The sequence below is a fragment of the Mastigoproctus giganteus genome, chromosome 6, assembly GCF_048544385.1.
Source record: "Mastigoproctus giganteus isolate SK-2022 chromosome 6, ASM4854438v1, whole genome shotgun sequence".
NCBI lineage: Eukaryota > Metazoa > Arthropoda > Arachnida > Uropygi > Thelyphonidae > Mastigoproctus > Mastigoproctus giganteus.
The window spans coordinates 61509598-61530059 of NC_143580.1; the positions used below are offsets into that span (position 1 = coordinate 61509598).

A 20462-nucleotide genomic window follows, 5' to 3' on the forward strand; every position below is an offset into this window, starting at 1 on the left:
AGAAGGCCTGGATGAACACTGCTATCTTTACAGAATGGCTCAACAAATGTTTCGTCCCAGAAGTCAGACGTTATATGAATTTTAAAGGTCTCGAATTTAAAGTTCTTCTGATTCTTGACAATGCACCCAGCCATCCTGTCTTGGAACACCCAAACGTACAAATTTTATTTCTGCCACCTAATACTACATCTTTATACAACCGCTAGACCAAGGTATAATTGCGACAATTAAAACATACTACGTAAAACGAACATTCCAACACGTTTTGGACAAACTGAATGATGAAACACTAACAGTCATTGATGTGTGGAAGAAATTCTCAATTATGGATTGTATCAATCAAGTTGGATTAGCGTTAACTGAATTAAAACCAGCAACTTTAAATGCGTGTTGGAAAGCGGTAAAAAGCAAAGATCCCATCATCCCTAATACGAACGAATTTCCCAACATCATTACAATGGCACACAAAATTGGTGGAGAAGGATTCGATTATTTGTCGTTTGAAGATATTGATGAATTGTTAACCGACAAAGCCCTAAGCGAAGATGAAATATTAGAGGTTGTCCTTCTGACTCCTTATCCCACAGAACGCAGTGATAATGAAGAAAATGATCCTGTTCTAATTGCAGATTTAATAAAAGAAGGTCTGGAACTGGCCAGAAAATTAGGTAATCATTTTGTCAAACATGACCCTAATGAGGAACGCGCTGGGAAGTTTCAACGTGAACTGAAGTTGTTGACAGCCTCTGACAGAGAATTATATAACGGCCTAACCAAAACACGAACACAACCATTAATAACTGAATTCGTTCGTAAAAGTATGCGCCGTTTATTATCAGAAAGTGAAAATGAATAAAATCTTGTTATGTGTAAAACAGACTTTTTTTTTTGTTCATGAAGAATTTTTTTTCATTTTATGCAAACAAATTTACTTTAATACATTTTCATTACATATTATTACATGTGTATTTTGTTGAAATAAAATAATATTCTTAAAACGAATGTTTTTATGTGTTTTTTTTAAATTATTTTTAGATCAAGAACCAATCTTCTTTTCTTCCATAAATACAATGTATTTTTTACACGTATTTTTCAGGAACGTATCTATCGTGTAAAAAAAAAAAATTAGGTGTATTTGTTTACTTAAAAGAAACTGATAATTTTGCTTAGTGCTTTCGTGCAGCGAAGTGTTCATCTAAAAGAATTTTTTTTTTCTTCTAAAAATTGTACATCATCACAAATTTCAATGGATTGTCACAAAGACGGGCACATCTAGAAGAAATTTGAGTGTACTTGAGTACATAAGTTATATTTCTTTTAATTGTACGAGGTACAATTGTACAAGTGCTAAGGATCGCTAATATAAATAAGAGTTTCTCTTCTTCCTGCTTTCTTACAGTGGAATTCGAATAGTAGAAAGAGGGTAGGTTCCATGAGATCAAGACAAGATAGATACTAATTTTCTACCACAAAGTTACGCTGTTAAGGAGGCAGAACAGACTCCGGATACGACATTCATTTCTAATCTCAGAATGGCTACATAAATAAAATGTTTTTCTCCTTTTCTTTAATGTTTTTACATCATAATGTTCAAAATTCTGATTCTTTGGTTATTAAAATAGCTTCCTATTCCCTGCTTTATATTGAAAAATCAATTAAAATTCCATCAGCCTTGGGTACTATCTGTTCGTAATTTATATATCCTTAGTGGCCTTGTTTTGACAGCAGTGACGAAAACAAATTCTGTCTGTAAATTCAGAAGACAATAATCTCTTCCGTTCTACAGAGTATTTGAAAAAATTCCATATCCCAAGTATTAAGGCCATCATTTTAAATAACTCGTTTCTATGGTAACAGCTCTCTGAATTTCTTCAACTCGTCAGAAAAGCGGTCTCGAAAAAATAAACGATCTCTTCATCTTAACGACTGTATGGATGATGGATGTCTTCAGTGAAATACGTATAATGAGAGATTGTTATTTATTCGTTCCCTTAAGCGTAATTTTTATACTTAGAGAACTGAATTCAGAAAGCCAGACTCATTCCAGCTTGCAATAGTCTCTGGTTTTCTCAATATACATCTGAAGCCACTACGTCTTAAACTAATCCATAAAATCAATTGAAAATGTTTATATAATCCAAGTAGACCAAAATTAGCATTTTAACACCGATATATTTTGATACTTCAATTATATAGCTTTGAAATTGGTGTAATTTGCAAAATTATTTTAAAATTGCGGTTTGTTAACTCAAGATATTATAAAAATTTATTAAAATATTTATTCATAATTTTTATATTGTAAAATGAATATTCATGGAAAAATTAACGTACAAAATAATATTAAATAGAATCTTTTATGATATTTATTGATCTCGTATTATCATAACTTAATCAGTAAATTTAGTTATTGTGATTAATACATGGTGTATATTTAAGGTTCTTTAATTTTGAAAAATTATATTTTGATAATAGTTATTATTTCTGGCAATATCAAAGTGTAATTAATTATCCAAAAATTTAAATCGAAAGCTAACAATCAGCAACCTTTGGGGGTGACAAACAAGTGCATGCTTCTGGAATGGCAAAAATCACTGTATTTATGTAAAGTTGTCATTAGCAGATGACTGATGCCCAACCATAAAGTAAAGAAACATTTTTTACCATTTATGAACCCATCAAAATCTCATCAACAACAGAGATGTTAAATATTGATTGCCATCTGTGAGTTTATTGAAGTACAGAAGATGTTACCAAGCTTTAAACCAGTGAAAGTTCATAAAATATAAACAGAAAATATATAATACAACAGGCTATCATACATATGTTTATTTGAAGCTTTTTTAAAAGAAATATATTTTAATTTCACACAGAAACAATCACATTGGATCCAATGCGCGTTCTTCCTCTTCCTGTTACATCCACAAATGTCGTGCGAAGATATGTTTAGAGATGGTTTGTGCTGGTCGGGTTTTACCTCAAATCACATCCCGAATATCTGAAAAAAGATACACACAATATATTCAGTCATACAAAGCATTTCTGTCGAAAAGGGCTAGGGCCCTTCGCTGTTGGGGAGATTTTCCAATGCGATTTTCTCTCAAGTTACATCCGGAGTGCGGCCATCTGCGGTGGCAATTTGGCGTTTTTTGAGCATCTGTGGTAAGACTCTTCATGGGTACTAATTCTTGGTGGCAGGAGAGAGCTGTTAATGACTCTGGCCGGAGATAAGCGTCCGACAACGTTACTGTACATATAAAGAAACACAACTGAAAATATACAGTAAGTATTTTAGATTATTTATAACGTGGTTATTTAAAATACTAATCGTATGCTGATATATGGGAAAAGACTACACAGTTCAATCATAGCTCATCAAGTGGACGGTTTAATTTAAATTCTGTAAATGTAAATTCATCGTAGGATGAAGCTCAGCATTATGATTTTGGCGAATAAAGCAAACCATTAATAATTAAAGAAATTAAATCATAATTATAACATCAATAACATCCCGATTAATATTAAATAGAATAATTAAATTATGTGGATCTAGCTGGACTATCCTGTCCTTCCTTTTTGGAGCCAGCAGAATTTAAACTGCTTAGTTACTGTAATGGTTTAAATGCTAATAGCAGAATAAATCTTGCTTTCACAATGGTTTTCTCTGGTATTGCACTATTTTATTACATCGCCAGATGGTTAATCGGTTTTTCTTTTTGTGTTTTTAAATATGAGGCGCTGGCTAATTGGGATATTAACGTTTTTTTTTGCGATATTACATCGCCAAAAGGTCAACTTACAATTACTTTACTTTAAAATAAAAATATTTGAAAGCAGTGCAATACTCTTTCTTGTCCGTGATGTCAAATGACACTCCCAGTTGTGGCTGTAGAAGACAACACGTGTTTAGAACAGTTAAAAAACGGGAGGAACTTTATGCATAGCAAGCAATTCAGACTCCTTGATAGAGTCAAAAAAACACAACTTTAAAAAACAGCTTTCAAAATTGTACACCTACATTTTAATGTGAATATAGTGACAGATTTGCTTGTATATCTAACTCAGAATAATGCAGCCTTTTCAGATAAACCACAGGAAAGATAAACTCAGTTAATATTTAAACCATATTTTTATTAGAAAAAGTAAGGTCACACATATATTCACTGCTTAGCCTAAAATAAAAAGAAAATTGAAGTTAAAATGGCTTCATATTTTGTAATTCTTCAGGTACGCTAGTATCATAAAATAATTCTCATTAATTTAATAACAGTATATTCCTTTAATTTTGGAAACCAGTGTGCATGTCGGTAGTTATGATTTCCTTTTAAATCAAAGTACCAAATATTAGACGAATCGGATATCCCAACATGCCAGCGCTTCCCATCGATATAGTCCATCAGTATGCTTCACTAGAAGAAAAGTAGATTATATCAGAGAGCTCACAAGGGGGTACAGTCAGAACGTCCCTAAAGGCAAGGCATGTATCAGTGAAAAGTGTCAATAAACAATGGCTGTCGAGTGAACAAACCTCCAGCGCCCAAGAAGAAGACTCTTTCTTGTCCATCTTCTTGGGCACTGTGGTGGCAGCTCTGCAGAGACAAAGTTTGCTGATCTCGGGCAGGGGCTGCAAGGTTCCTTCGCTAGAATCTCTGGTTTTTCCCTGCATCTGAAATATCAGTTCTTTAACTCCACTGTTGTCCTGAGTAGGAGGATCGGTCTTCCTGCTGACCACTCTCGGAGGTCCCTTTTACTGACGAAGCTGAGACAAATACTGATTAAGAAAACCATATAAATAGATGAAGCTAGAACGGATGCTGCAATGGTTCAGCTTCAGGGATCCTTGTTATACGAATTAAAAAAACAAACAAACATTCAGCCAGTCCTTCTCAATATTTTCAAGGAGAAGGGTCTCGCTAATAACCACATTTTTGAAAAGTTTTTTAGGTCAATGTATTATACCAGTAGAGCCAATCTAAAAGGACGCTTCTATGGAGACAAAGCCCAATCTTCAATCTGAGGTCTCTTGATGTCCGCGGATGCACATATTTCTTGATATTTTTGAAACCTTCGACCGCCCGAAGATTTCCGACTTAGCAGTGTTAACCTTAACGTTCTGAACGTGATTTTAAGAGCAATTCGATTCCTCAGATGTTTTTGTACACATGACCAAAGACTTTTCTCTGTCGACGCATTTCGTAATCATATAAGCGCGTCGCTAACCTTCGATCCACCGTCATTTTACCGCGAGTGAATAACATCACCCGGGAGCTCGTTGTCAACTGCAATTTGCACCGTGCTATGATATGCCACGGAAATAAGCTACAGCTGACACACCGGAAGAACAAAATTAGCCATACGATGACAGTTTCCTGTTACTTTTTACCTTAGGGGCACTTCACGATGTGACATTCACCAGAAAAGATGACAGATCAGCCGTTAGTTAGTAACAACCCTGGCATACGACGCGTTATATAAAATATCTCCAACGAAGGCAGACATTGGGAAACAAACGTGAAACCTTTGAGGCATTCTTCTTTCACGACAGGTATCAGATTCACCTTCCGTGTGTTTACATCTCGTTCAGGGAAAAGCAGAAGGGACAAAGGAAGCTTCCACAACAACTGATAGCATAAATATAATAAAATATGACTTTAATCAGAAAGTCGTCATAATATGGAGGACTTTCTGATTAAAACACAAACAAAAATTCAGTTTTCAGTGACAGCCGCATTTACAAATCTTTTCTTCAGAGTGATGGTCAACGATCTGGTTTGTCTGCTTCTGAAAACGACTTATAAATGGCTCTTTGATTAACATGGATTTCATTTGGCCTCTTATAAAGAAATGCGATGCTATTGCGAATAATTTATAACGAATTGGACTCTACTCACCGACCACAGACTTCTGGGAGTCTCCTGAAACCGAGTTGATGAATGAAAATCGAAATCGAGACACTCGTCGACGGGCAGGAGCCAAGAAAGGTGCTGTCGAGATGGTATATAGCACAGGATTTACGGCTGCGTTGAGAGGGAGTACGAACACTGCAACCCAGGCGAACACCTGAAGATAAATCAATTTGCAAACGTTAATATTTTGGGTGTATTCTACTCCTTGGCAGCATAGTCGGCACAATACATTGCCGTCCTTAAGAGAGGTCCGGATTCAATTTCTAAAGAGAAAGATTTGTGAAAAGAAGCAAAGAATGTTCAAAAGAGTTATATTCTACCTATTCAATGCTTATGGTAAATTATTTTTGGTTACTTTAAGTTTTGACAGAGTCCTTGCCCCGAAGTGCTTCTTTAAGTGGTCTAAACATGTGAAAACCGAAACAAGCCCTCCATAAGTTTTTCATTAGTTATCGATGGGGTTAGAACCCGGACCTTTTCATCCTGTTAAAAGATCCGAAGCAAAATTAAAAACAAGAAATTGAAATATTAAAGGCAAAAAATAAAAGGCAGACGTAAAATTGATTAATGAAAAGATGATAAAAATAAAGGAAAGGGAAAAACAGTAAAACAAAAAAATTAATACTCAAAATTAATGACATACATGTAAATGATAATTTTCTGTTAATAATTAAATAATAAAATGAGTCTGATAGCGTGGCTAAATTCAAGAGTTAAGTGGATAGTTACCTACATAAGGGAGAAAATATAGAGGGTTTTTATTTATATTTTTTAAATTTTTCTATTTTTTTATTTATTATTAATTTTTGTTTATTTTTACCTTTTTTTTTTTATTTTTATTTTTGGGGCAGTGGGAGGCTTATGGCTTCCTTGCACTATAAGGCCAATAGTAAATAATCGAAATGCGCAAAATATCTCAATATACCACAATACTCAGGGCAATTCTATAAACTAATTGAAAGCTACGTTTCGAAATCCACTTTGGAATCCATCATCAGGGCAAAACAAAACTAAACTGATTGTGTTAGTTATAATCCATAATTTTATTAATACTTAAACAATGGCCATTTCAATGAACTTAATAAACAATTAAAATGTTTATTTGCGAATTTAATATTTTATTTATTTTTATGTCTGTTTTATATTTTTATTCTTTTATTATTATTAAGTATATTACGTTTTAACATAGGTGCTTCCTTGCCCCTATATGGCTAATACTAATAAGCAAAAAGTAAAGAGACTCACTTGTGGCGGAATATGTACTCCACTAAGAGATGCAATTCCCAAGAGAATTATGGGCATCCAACAACAAAAGTCTGTCATCACAATTACAGTCATCCTCTTGGCCATGGTTGCATCACTCCGACTGTCAGGATTTCTAACTGCCCTCTTCGTTTTCCTGGCAATAGCGAACATCCACAAGTAGGCTATGGCGATCATCGTAAAGGACACGAAGTTCAAAGCCAGGAACACAAACACCGAGTATTCCCAACCACTTGGACGCTGAGGGGTGATGTGCAATGCTAGACAGACCCCAGATCGTCCGTAATAGTTCGTGAAGTAATCGGTGCCAACAATCGGTAGTCCGGCTAAGAAGAACACCACGATCCACACACCAAATATGATGACTTTCGCCTGTGCCATCTCGAGTCGCTTGACGCGAAAAGGAAAAATAATGCACACGAAACGTTCGAGAGTAATAACGGTCAGGGTGAAGACTGACAGTTCGCTGGACACTGTTGACACGAACCCAGCGAACTGACAAAGTTGGCTGTGTCGCCAGATGACGTCGTACACAAAATAAACTCCTCGGAAATAGGTGTCAACAGAGGCGATCATCAACAGATAGATCCCCATCAAAAGGTCACCGACTGCCAGATTGGTGATGAGAAGAGAGTGGACCTACAAAATGGACAATAGTGTCATGCCAAGAGGAAATTGATAGAAAAGAATTATTTTCTTTCTTAAATTAGAATCTGTACTATTGTTGCAACATTAAAACTCGATTTTAATTAGTAAATATTTTTACAGGAAAGGTAGACAAAGGAAGATGGTAATCTGTTCATTGGTAAAATTTATTTACATCATTAATTTCTTCTGATGGTTGCTTTTTGAATGGTGAAAACCTCTGAAAAATGGATTTCTTTCGTCATTGGCAGAAATGTGATCCAGTTTAAAAGCACGAGACTTTTCATGAAATTCTTTCAGCAGAATGGAATTTCAGACTCGTAATGTCCAAGGCAGCACTACAAGATACAGCAGACATACCAAAGAGGAGACCAAAGGCTTCTCTTCTGTTATTGCTGAACAAAACGCAGAAGACTCGGGACAACAGTCTGCTTAACACAAAGGACTTTATTTTGCTTATATAAGACTCTGCTTGGTAGATTCATTCATGCTGATACCACGCTTTATTTGTATGAATTCCTTCACGAAAACGTTGAAGAATGAAAACAAAATCTTTCATTTTAAATGAAGAAGAACTTGGTCCAAATTAAATTTCCAGGCTTCATATTATACGATCTTCTCCGGCTCTGTTTATCTCATGTTTTTGTCCATCCCTTGAGTGCAAAGAGAAATAAATACTCTTTACGTTTCCTTAAATTAATTTCAAGGCAACTCAGACCAAAAGTCATCCAGGCCTTGCCTAGAACTCGTCTTGGCGTATCAACGTTTCGAACCCGGACTTTTCTTCACCACCAGTTTGGAGTTATTAAAAAAGGGACCAAATTTTCTTGATACAGGGATGCATAGTCTTTTTTTAGGGAAAAAGAAATAGTAGATAAATATTATAATTAGCCTTTCGAGATAGTTAAAACGAAACAGTGCTTTTTAAATTAATTTATTTTTAACAATTTAAATTGAGGAGAATACCAAATAATTTTTCCTACCCTATTGCTAGTCCTGTGTAACGTCCTCCATATAATGACAAGCATATTTCCGGTAACAGCGATTATCCCAAGCACCCACACGCTCAGTCTAAGTACGACATTTGACATTAGATCTTCACAAGAGGAAAATTCATCCGGTTCGGGTAGACAATCAACGGTACATGGTGCCAAACAGCAAAATCGAAACTCATCTGTCACTCTAATGAAAGAAAAACATAATACTAATAATAAAATAATAATGTTCGGTTTTAATGAAATTTATAGAGTCATTAATCATAAAAATTCATCCAGTAGAGCTGAATTATTACATGCGGATGGACAAACGGACATGAAGACAATCAGCGCGTTATGCATTAAAACTCGATTTTACGCGCCTAAAATTAACCAGACATGTACCTATGAATTTAAGATTTTTAATTAAAAATGGATTTGAATCAAAATGTCGATCAAAAGAACAAATTTAATCCCAGACTTCTAATTTCTCAAATCAATATCTACCCAATATTATCCTCTCTATTCTACTGCCAACAATTTACAACATAACGAAGCGAGAAAAATCCAGTTAATTTTGCCTTCATAATTGAACTTTATGGGTGTCTGTTTTATTTAACAGTCTTCCTACATAACATCGTGTTCCATCAACAAATCGATTAATTAACTGATTTAATTACTCAAACCTCACCGATGTTTTATTATTCGTGATTGTATTCGTTTATAATTAAGAATACTTACACTTTCCTTAAAGCTTTCAGTCCAGATAACAATTTGCGGTCCATAGCCAAGATGCTGTTATGAGAGAGGTCCCTATTTGGGATACAAATTGAGGATGCGAATGAACAATTAGGATCTTTATCCTATCGATACTTAGAAGATGAAAAGCACAAAATTAATCGAATTTAATGCTTCTTTACATGAATATAACTATCTCAATGTTTTAATTATATAAACGTACCTTAAAGAACACAATTGCATTCAGAATTAAACAATCAAAGAACTCCTAAGTGAAAATAAACTCTGGAAAGTTTTTTACCTGGTATTCCCACAACTTTATTTTAAATACTTTAAATATTTTTTTTATTTCTGATAAAAACTTAAGTGTTATATTCTTAAAATACTTTCAGAAATTCTTACGTACTAATGTTATAAATAAGAACATAAACTTACAAGATGGCGAGTTTGTCTAGTCCATTGAAGGTTCCATCCCTAAGATGGGTTAAAACATTGTGGGAAAGATCTCTGAAAATACAAAACGCAGATGGAGTTACATTCATGATTCTGGTATTTGTAAAATGTTAATTAAATGATAGGTCATTTGAAGTGCAGTATTATACAAGTGAATTCTAGAAAAAGGGCCCTTGTATTATTGAGGGGGAGATTGCCAAGTTCTTAAAGGAAATTAGGGGTCTTATTGGGGGATACCAGCGGTTTGTAACATCACTGGTGGGATATTATGAATACCAAAATTTTTTTAAAGGATTTCATAGAAAGAATGAAGGCCATATATGTAATAGTCCGTATTGGAAACGATATCAGAACTGCTTTGACAGTAGTGACCAGAGTTTCTCTTTGATACCACCTGTATTGGCTTACTTTTGAATTTTGATCTCCAAAATTCGATCAGAGAAGGGAGACTCCTCTCGAGCTCTATAATTGCTTCGAAACCACTTTGTGGAAGATCTGTATAACAGCACTCCTACCGTATGCCCACTCCAAGAAAAGTCTGCATTCTGAATATAGTTTGCGTATTTGATATTGGAGCTTCTACTTCATTTTTCATTGAATAGGAAATCGGATTCCTTATCGAGTCGGTATTGACATGGCGAGAGGGTGTCTGGCAAATTTTCTTTGCAAGCCATGATCGGTAAACACAGACTCGACGATCTTGTGGAGAGGTGAATATAAGAAGAGAGGATCGCATATCTGTATCGAGGCCATGTGAGGATGAAATGATATGAAATATTCCTAGGAGTGGGTTTATAAGTTGTTCACGAGAACTTTTCCTTTATTAGATCTACCCTTTATCACAACTCTTCCACGATATTGTCCCGAAGTTGGCTGAAAGATCTGAACCATCCCTATGTAGACAACTGTGCCCTGTCACGCTGAAATCGTAAATAACAAAGTCACTTAACATGCGCAGTGGGATTAAAGCTTCTTTCTGTCTTTCGCTCGTATCCGGTCACGATGCTATTTGAATCATAATGTACGTCTAATTAGCCCCCTTGTTAGAAGTCTTTGAGACCTGCAGTAATATTTCCACATTTACTTTGTGCTTTCTCCAGAGGATTTCCAAGCCAAATTTCAGCGAGTTTTAACTGGGTCTCCAAATGAAGCTGCTGGTTTTCCTTTTTTTGAATAATGCCCTCCTTGGAGATCCAGAAACAAGAGGTTGAAAAGAAAGCCTCTGAATTCTGGTAAGCTAATGAGCACTACTCCGTCTATTATAGCTGCACCATCATAAGGATATCTTTAACTACTAAGGATTTGTTTTTAAATAATGAGTGGGAGAAATGGATAACAGAAAACACTGAATATAATCCTTCATTTATTATTTACTGATAACGTCAACAATTTTCTTTTCTCTTAACCAATCAAGTTTATAAGCAGTCGTGAGCAGAGAGATCGCATGATTTTCTTCGCCGTGTTCTCTTCCAGCAAAAAATCGACCGAAGAACATACATCTTTATTAACAAAACAACAAGCAGCCCCTATCCAGAAACTGGCAAATCCGCTATGTACATACATAGATATATATACATATATGATACATATAATGATATATACATATAATCGTGTTAATTACAATGTTATAAGTGTAATGAACATGTAACATGTTCACACAGCAAATCACATCACGCAACTAATCAGAAGTATTAATTGTGGTACAGGAACCAGCAGTCTTTTTGTCCTAGGAAGAACGAAAACCGCACCCACTGGAGGTAGTGCTATACCAATGGGTGTTAGCTAATCCTGTATCCACAGCTGTCTAAACTGGGGTACCTGCTTAAAAAAAAAAAGTAGATAGCAGGCGATATCAGTTTTAAGAGATATCAATAGACATTGCAGGTGTTGGGTTGGTTCCTTGTTGTGGATATGTTGATAAACTTGAGAAGAGTTGCTTTCTTTTGGTAAAAACAGCAGAGCAGAACTGTTGTAGAGCTGAGAACGATTGAGAATTTTCAGTCAGCGCCACTTCATTTCCTTCAGAGAAGTTGCTGACAGCAGCTTGTAGTGTAGATCTGTCATCGTGGTACAGACTGCAGCGATACAGAAAGTCGTCCAGGTTTCCTCAGCACCACACAAGCAGAGATTGGTGTCAGACAAACCAAATTGAAATAGTTTGGAGTTGATGGATCCGTGCCCAGTAAGTATATACGATGTTGTTAGGCTGGAAGAAAACCATTGGCGGACGTTCTTGTTGAGGGGGAAGGTAACTGCAGGAACAAAAGAGCGGGTGACTTGACCAGTAGTACTGGAATCCCTTCTCGATTGCCACACACTGATAAGTTCGTTCCAGATTCTCCGTTTCTCGTCTTTGATGTTAGCAGTTAAGTTGCATGAGATGACAAGAATCTCGCCGGGAGCTCCGTGCTTTAGACGATAGCATAGTCCTTTGTAGATGATATGCAGGTCTAGTGGCAAGACTCTAGCAAGGACTTGCAGAGCAGCAGAGGACACTGTTCTGCAGGCCCGGAGCATGGCAAGCAGCATAATCCGTTGAATGGAGATGAGCTTGGAACGCAGTTTACCATTGACGGCTCTATGAAACCAGACTCCCGAAGCATATGTTGTTATTGGTACGAATACTGCTGTATAATATAGTAAGAGAGTCTTCCTATTTAGTCCTCAGTCCGATTTGGAAATTCGGATAACTGCTGCAGTGAACTTCTTAATCTTCGAGGCGACGTGATTAATATGAGAGGAGAAGGTTAACCTGTCATCTAAAATTATGCCAAGATGTTTTAATTAAGGAACAAAAGGGAATTGCTTTCCGTTTATATTTGTGGTCTTCTGTAATCTAACTTGTCCTTAAAAACTATCAGTTTTGTTTTTGTGGCAGATATTCGCAGTTTATGTATACTTGACCACTTGATTAGCTCAGAAAGAGTTATATTGGCTGATTGTTCTAGATGAAGACGCGATCGACCTGGAATTAGAAGAACCAAATCATCGGCGTAGGCGACGGCAGAGATATTGTCAGGTTTTTGCGTGAGCCAGCTGCCCAAAACTATGTTCCAAAAGAGGGGTCCCAGAACTGATCCCTGGGGGCATCCTCTTGAGATGGTTCTTGAGAGAGACTGCTGTTTCGAGATTACTTGGATGAGTCTATTTTGGAAGTAGTTTCTAATAACTTGGAACAGGTGCTGAGAGCACTTGGCTTTGGTAAGACGATTGAGACCGCTCTCCCACCAGAGGGAATCGAAAACTCCCTCGAAGTCAATGAATATGGCCATTTCATATTTAGCCCTCGAAGCTGATATGTGGTTAACTAAAGAGACCAAGGTGTCTTCACAGGATTTTCCCTTCTTGAAGCCAAATTGGGATGGAGACATTTAAGTTTTGACCTTCAATTAAATCTGCTGCTCTGGGTGCTAACAATCTTTCAAATAGTTTGCCAAGGTTTGCCAAAAAAAAGAGTTGGGTCTGTATGCTTTGGGATCTGATTTATTTTTGTCCGGCTTGTGAATAATTTTGATCAGAGCTACCTTCCAGAGATTAGGAAATATCCCCTCAGTAAGACATTTGTTGTACATAGACGTATTTCTGGAAAGATTTCGGCAAATTTAATAATTACAGCATTTTCCACAAGATCTAAACCCGGACATTTATAGATATTTATTTTGCTTAGGGCCAGCTTTAGCTCGGGAAGAGTGAAGAGATCCGTCTCATATGAGGAGTGGTAGGTTGAGTTGCTGTTCCTAATAGATATTTGTTCTGGAGTTTCTGTGGTGAGATCGTCCAGGGGGAGCAAGCGATCCAGGATGGCGTTAACTGAGTCATTCCAGTTAGTGGTTTCTGTGTTTTTGTTCACTACAGTGTTGTACACTTCATGAGAGTGATACTTGTTTTTGCTAATTTTATATAATAGACCCCCAGGGATCAGAATTTCCTGTGGAAATTACATACGCAAGAACATACGCAATCGCAGACCTAATAGATCCATGCCTCATAGCCTTAGTTGCTTTGACCCTTAACACACATCTATAACAGGAATCATGAGGCGCCGGCTACATACAAAAGTTAACAGGAGCATTATACAGTACCACCAATTTCTCACGTATACGTGAATGGAAAAGGTGTTTCGCTGATGATGCTCTGAGTATGCTTACATTTTTCTTAAACACATAATAATCACATTAGACTGCATCTTATGAACCATAACTCAAACATCAGTGCAATTAATGGTACCACACTAGTTCTGTTCCTTATCCAAAAATATTCTGACAGGAGACCAGAAATTACGATGATGAAACACAGGGGGAGTTTTAAATGTTTGTCGCCTGAGTAGTGCGGTCTTAATTTAGAACGCTTCAAACAGTAACCCACCAAGTTTCATGCAGTTTCAATAATGTCTTTTTTGAATTACATATCCGAGTTCAACAAAATTGTGCTAATAAGAAAAGATGGATAAAATCAGTCACCGTGCAGTCATCCGATATTTGGAGGAAACGGGACTAATGACAAAGGCAATTCATGAGGATATGGTACACTGGGGAACGATGTCCCTTCCTATTCCATTGTTAAGAAGTGGACAGCATAATTTAAACGAGGAAGGGAGACCCTGGAAGGTGACCCACGCTGTAACGTCCATCACTCCAGAAGTTGTCAATGTGCATGATCTGGTGATGCCTGACAGTTTCGGCACATTGCCAGCGTTTTGGGAATCTTATCTGAACGTGCGTACCATATAATAACAGAGGCGCTAGCTATTAAAAAGGTGTCAGCACGATAGATCCCAAGGTTGCTAACAGCAGATCAAAAACGCCCATGTGAATATTGCATCGTTTTCAAGCAGATCCAACAAATTTCCTTGCAAGATTTGTGACCTTGGATGAGACCTGGCCCATCACTTTCATTCAGAAACAAAGGAGCAGTCTAAAAAGTAAAATACTGCTCCTCTCCACCTCCAAAGAAATCCAAGTTGCTTCCATCTACTGGCAAGGAAATGCCATCGATTTTTTAGGATGTTGATGAAATGTTGCTTGTGGATTACAGTCAGAAAGGCCAGACAGTCACATGGCACATTACGCAGACTTTGTGAGGCGTTTCCGTAAAAATATCAAAAGGCAAACGCCGAAGAAAAGTCAGTGGATGCATTTTTGGGAGGCCGCAGAGAAAATCTTCTTGGCACTTGGAATCAACACATTGAAGCATCAGGGGAAAAAGTGTATGGACTCCACAGGGAACTATGCTGAAAAGAACCAGACTCTTCAACCGTTTTGCGATTACTTTAATTTTTTCAAACTGACATATACTGGAAGTGTTATCTATTTATACAGAACTGTAGGGTCTGCAGTGGGAGCAGAATGATCCTCAGGATTGAAAATGGAACTCAGTAGAGTGCATAAAGTTTATAATTATCTAACAATGTTTAAAAAATTATTATAAATTAGAAATGAACGTATATTCAACAATATTATAATAATTATTAATTAGAACAAAATTTAGAAATAAATATATTTGTTATTAGCTATTATTAGGTGTATTTATAACATCACTGCGCATTCATAAAGAATGTTATGAACACACTTCATAAAATTCGTTAGGAGAATTCTCATTACTTACAAGTTAAGCAAAGATCGCAATCCAAGAAAAGCATTTCTTGAAATATTTCGAAGATCCTGATGGCTAAGATCACTGAAAAAAAAAAACAGGAAAACCATATTTTTAATATTAATTCTTAAGTTAAACTTAACAGTGAAATAACTTTGATAATAACCAATCAATTTAAAAAACTTGAGTTGTTTTTAAACGAGTCCCTGATGGGACTCGAGTTCGAGTCCCATCGAACTCAGGTTTTTATCGTATGATATCTTTTGAATATTTACAAATGAAAAAGAAACAATGATACTTACAGAGACGTCAATGATGACAAGCCATTGAAAGCCATGGGGAGGATATACTTCAGATTGTTTCCTTCAAGATGCCTGTATGGAATTGAAGACAATGATCTTATGTACAGAAAGATTTGTTAAAATTCGAGATTAAATATTTTGAAATTCAAAGTTTTTTGTATATATAGTTTTTAAATATTTGAACTTAAATACGTGAAAGATTATTTAAAATATAAATATATATACACAAACACACACACTGATTCCAAAGAATTCAAACTAGTTTATAAATAATTTGCTTTATCTACAAATCTTTCTATTTTATGTATACACAGAAAGAGACAGTATGACTCAGAGCTGTAATACTCAATACGTTCTACGTTGATATTAATATTTGTAAAATTGGAGCATTATTTTACAAGTATACACAGAAAATAGACTTTAACATTACATAATTTATTAAGCAATTATAATTATAGACGTAAGGTGGCCCTCAAGAACATACTGCTGTATTAAGTCAATTTTGTCTGTGATATGCGCATATTTAGTACCTAGAAAATATGAAAACCGACGAAAAAACTATAAATAAACATTTCTTAAACTATTTCAGAAAAAATACGCCATTACACATGTTTATTTTATGTAAAAATTTGGGTGATATATGAAGAAAAAAAAAAGGTGCAGGAAAAATGCAATGCGTCTTCTGTGTACTGTACTTGTGCAGCATCCCTTAATTCAACTCGCGCGGTGTGACAGCTGGGTGTGTGGTTCTTAAGGAGCAAACACATGGACTGGCAAAGCGAATAGCTAATGCTAATACAACATTCAGCATTTGCACGGTTCGGCCTTTTCCATGCTGACGTGCAGATGAATGTATTCACAAGGAAAATTCAACTAAGTTATATAAAATAAAACCTTTTTTTAGCAGCGCCCGAATATATTTAAACTAGAAGTTACTATTTAGATTAGCATCAAAGCATATAAGGCTATGAGGGTCTGTGTTTTGTGTATCTGTACTGGTTGGTTTGTCTCTTTGATGGAGCAAAAAGTCTGAAATATACTCACAAGGAACGCAATGTTGCCAATCCGAAAAAGGTATCCGGTCCTAAGGTCACGATGACGTTGTTATTTAATAGGCTGAAAACAAAACATTCTATTATTTAAGCATCCTAACAAACACACAAATAATTTCAACTTCAGTATAAAATTTGAAAGGAAAAAAATTACGTTTCAGGGAACATTTTCCCTCCCATGAAAAGACACAGATTTCTTACATGAGTTGTACTTAGATTTCCTTATTGACTGTACCATATAATATGCATAATAACGATAATATATCATTCGGATTAAAGTTAATATATTATTCTGATATAGACTGCCTTATTAGCTGATCAATCAGGTCGAAGAAACAAGATTAGATTTCAAATGAGTCCCCGAATTAGAAAATAGACGAATAATTTCAACCTATTTCCAACCAAAAGGTATTCCGAATATAATAAATAAATTCTGAATACCCTTTGTGAAGATAAAGTTGAGAAGGCAAACCGATCTTCTGCAAGTTTGCTTGGAAGAGACCTCCTAGCTGCTAGTCAAATCCACTTGGAGGATTAGTGTTTATAATTTACAGTATGATTCCTTGAGGATAGGCTTGTCTAACATGGAAGCCTACTGGAATAATGTCAAGCTATTTATCTGCAGAAAGCACGCCATGGACTTCCTTTGTGTTCCAAAAACTCTGGAACGCAAAAAAAAGCATTCCAGAATTTCAAAACTGTTTGGGTTTATTTAAGTGAAAATGCAACTGAGGCTCTGAGACCAGGGTGGTGTATTTGTTAGTAAATCGCATGAGTTGTAAAGCTGGGTTATATTATTATGAAGGGCCATGAATTTTGGTTTAACTTTTCAATACATTTCGGTACATAACCATATAAACACTAGACTTACAGTATTTTTAGCCTCCACAGATTGTGAAATATTCCTTTTGACAAGAAGGTAATATCGTTATAGCTGAGATCTCTAAAAACGAAGTAAAAAGCCAAAATTAGTATTAAATATAACTGAGAATTCTTTATTCTTATAAAAAGATTTATTGGATTCATTTAAACTACATTATGCAGGCTCATTTTACCTCATTTTGTAAAGAAATACATTAATAAAACACGTTACGCTAAATGCCTTTATAAGTCGTATAACTTTACAGAAACAACAAGGAAAGTGTCTAAATTAGAGAACATCCTTATTTTCTGTTCCTTCTGCTAGAAGATTTCCCTTTTTGAACCGCAAAAAGAACAAAGAAATTTCATTTTCTTAAGTGCAATTACCAAAGAAGACGAGGAGATTGTTAGCTTGCTTTTGTTTCTTTTTCAGGTAAGTTGTGACAGCAAGTTACCATAGAAACACTACAAATGTAGATAATTAGGTGTTTCCATAATGGTCTGCTCCCACTGTTCGTCATTAGGCATTTTTCTGTAAACTAGTTTAGCGAAAGGATGTAACAAAAACAAAGAGACTAAACAAACCAAACCCAGCAAATAAAATAACGTGTCAGTTTAAAAACTCGCTAAGGAAGGAAATCTAATTAATTCTTGTCCGTGGGTTTGGTCCATTTATCTCAAATTCGTAAAATATACCGAGAAACAAAAGTTAAGTAACAATCACAGAAAGCGAATAAATATCGGTCCATTTTTTTGTTCACTACTGTAGACTTCAATACTCTAATCGTAGATGTACAGTAACAAATACAGTAACTGTAGACTTCTTGTATACAAGAAGGAATCCAATATCATCCCCTCAATATGAGGGAAAGGGACAGTTATGGGAGTAGGGTGCTCATCGCCATCAGTGGTCGTATTCTCTTACTTGCTACTGAGGTTCCTTGACTGTCCATCGTGTTTGAGAATTGAAATTACAACCATTCTACATTATATTTCTTCTTTTTGGAGATAACAAAACAGTTTTCATCCTGCAGAATATTAAAATATTCATAAAAGTTTCTCCTTTGTCCACGAGAAATATTTCTTGGCTTCGATTGCCGAATGGAATACAGTGGAACTTCCTATTCACTCGCTATTTGAAAATTTGTACCTTTTTAAATGCTGGCTACATATTTTAATACTTGCATTTTTATAACATATTTCAAATGAACATTTCTTCATCTAGATATCTTCTGAATCTAAAATAAAAATCCATTTGCAATCTAGCATCAGTCTGGAGGAATAACTCTTAAATCCCGGAGAAAAACTTCACTACTGGTAATCACAAACTCAGTACTGAGTTAAAAGTTCCAAAAATTTCTATAAATGAAATTCTCCTCACACGCAACAAGCTGGCTCCTTAGATGGAAAAAATACTAATTTTAGAGCACGTTCTGATATTTTTCCCAGTGAATAAAGCAGCACTGAGAAACTGAAATCGATACAGTTATTCATAGAAGTAGTTTTACCGAAATGGGATTTGGTAAATCTGATCAATGCATTCCATTAACCAGGTCTGAGTTAATGTACTCATTTTCTTCACTTTAAGTAGCACTCTTGGATGGCAATTATAGTTTTCTTGGAGCATTATCGGATTTGTAAAGAGACCTCTTGCGATTCAACAGAGCCTTACTTATTTTGTTTATTGGTTTCTGAAGAAGAAATATTCCATATTCGCAATAAAGTGCAAATGCCAACATTTTTCAAACCAGAAAAAAATAAATATATAACCCACAACAGTAAATTGCTCGTCGCAACCATTGATGAAATAAATTATCTTTATTGTTACAGATGCTCGTTGTACAATAAAGAACTCCCTGAATTTTCTTCTTTTATAGCCTTAGGATTTAATGAGAAAACCGGTATTGAGTAACAGAAAGAAATATTAGAGAAACGTGGAACATCTTCCCCATTTATAGCATTTTTCCATGCAACATAAATTAGAAATCCCATCCGAAGCTCATCTCTGCCTTCTTTCTATAAAATTTATTCAGAAATGTTTATTTAATTTTAAAATATACAATTAAAATTCCCTTTTAGTTTAGACCTTTGTCGAATCACAAAAATATGTTTTAACATGATTTAAATAAATATTACAAAATTCAGAACAATGCCAACTAGGTTGAAATTTCTTACACAGAAAATATAAATCATTTTCACTAAAATTCACATTTAAATAACTAAACTATACTTACAAATATTTAATTCTTTCCATCCCAATAAAGGTGTCGCTTGAGAGCCCAGGTCCAAGACTGTTATTTTTCATTACACTGAAAAATTAAATGGAATCCGTGTTCCATAATCATTACTTAATAATAATAACTGCTTGTTATAATTATATGCCTATTGAAAATCAAGATGTAGACACGTGACATCTAATACAAGTCACGTGTCTCCTAAAGAAGAATTTCCTCTGGTAGTCTATCATTAATAATGCTGTTACTTTATATTCTCCTTTAGAATATTTTTATGGGCTTCACTCATTATTTATATAAATATATTTAAATAATATTATTATATAAAACAGGATAAGTTTTAAAAAATTAATGATAAGAATTAATATAACACAAGATATCATAACATCACTACACCATCCTCCATTTTCTATCATGCTATTTGACAACTTGGCTCACGTAATGG

The 20462-nt window shown here is 35.3% G+C and overlaps 1 protein-coding gene across 1 annotated transcript in view; it reads right to left on the reverse strand.

The window, feature by feature from the left end:
• Positions 1-2810: 2810 nt before the first annotated feature.
• LOC150084344 (G protein-coupled receptor GRL101-like) overlaps positions 2811-20462 on the reverse strand; it is a 112644-nt gene continuing 94992 nt past the window's right edge. The window contains exons 12-22 of the mRNA XM_090376192.1: positions 20018-20092; positions 17794-17865; positions 16915-16986; positions 15871-15942; positions 15581-15652; positions 9959-10030; positions 9527-9598; positions 8795-8993; positions 7149-7805; positions 5889-6057; positions 2811-3244 (exon numbers count right to left, since the gene is read on the reverse strand). Of these exons, the coding sequence (XP_090232318.1) occupies positions 3021-3244; positions 5889-6057; positions 7149-7805; positions 8795-8993; positions 9527-9598; positions 9959-10030; positions 15581-15652; positions 15871-15942; positions 16915-16986; positions 17794-17865; positions 20018-20092 (1756 nt within the window). The 3' untranslated portion in view covers positions 2811-3020. The remainder of the gene's footprint in view (positions 3245-5888; positions 6058-7148; positions 7806-8794; positions 8994-9526; positions 9599-9958; positions 10031-15580; positions 15653-15870; positions 15943-16914; positions 16987-17793; positions 17866-20017; positions 20093-20462) is intronic.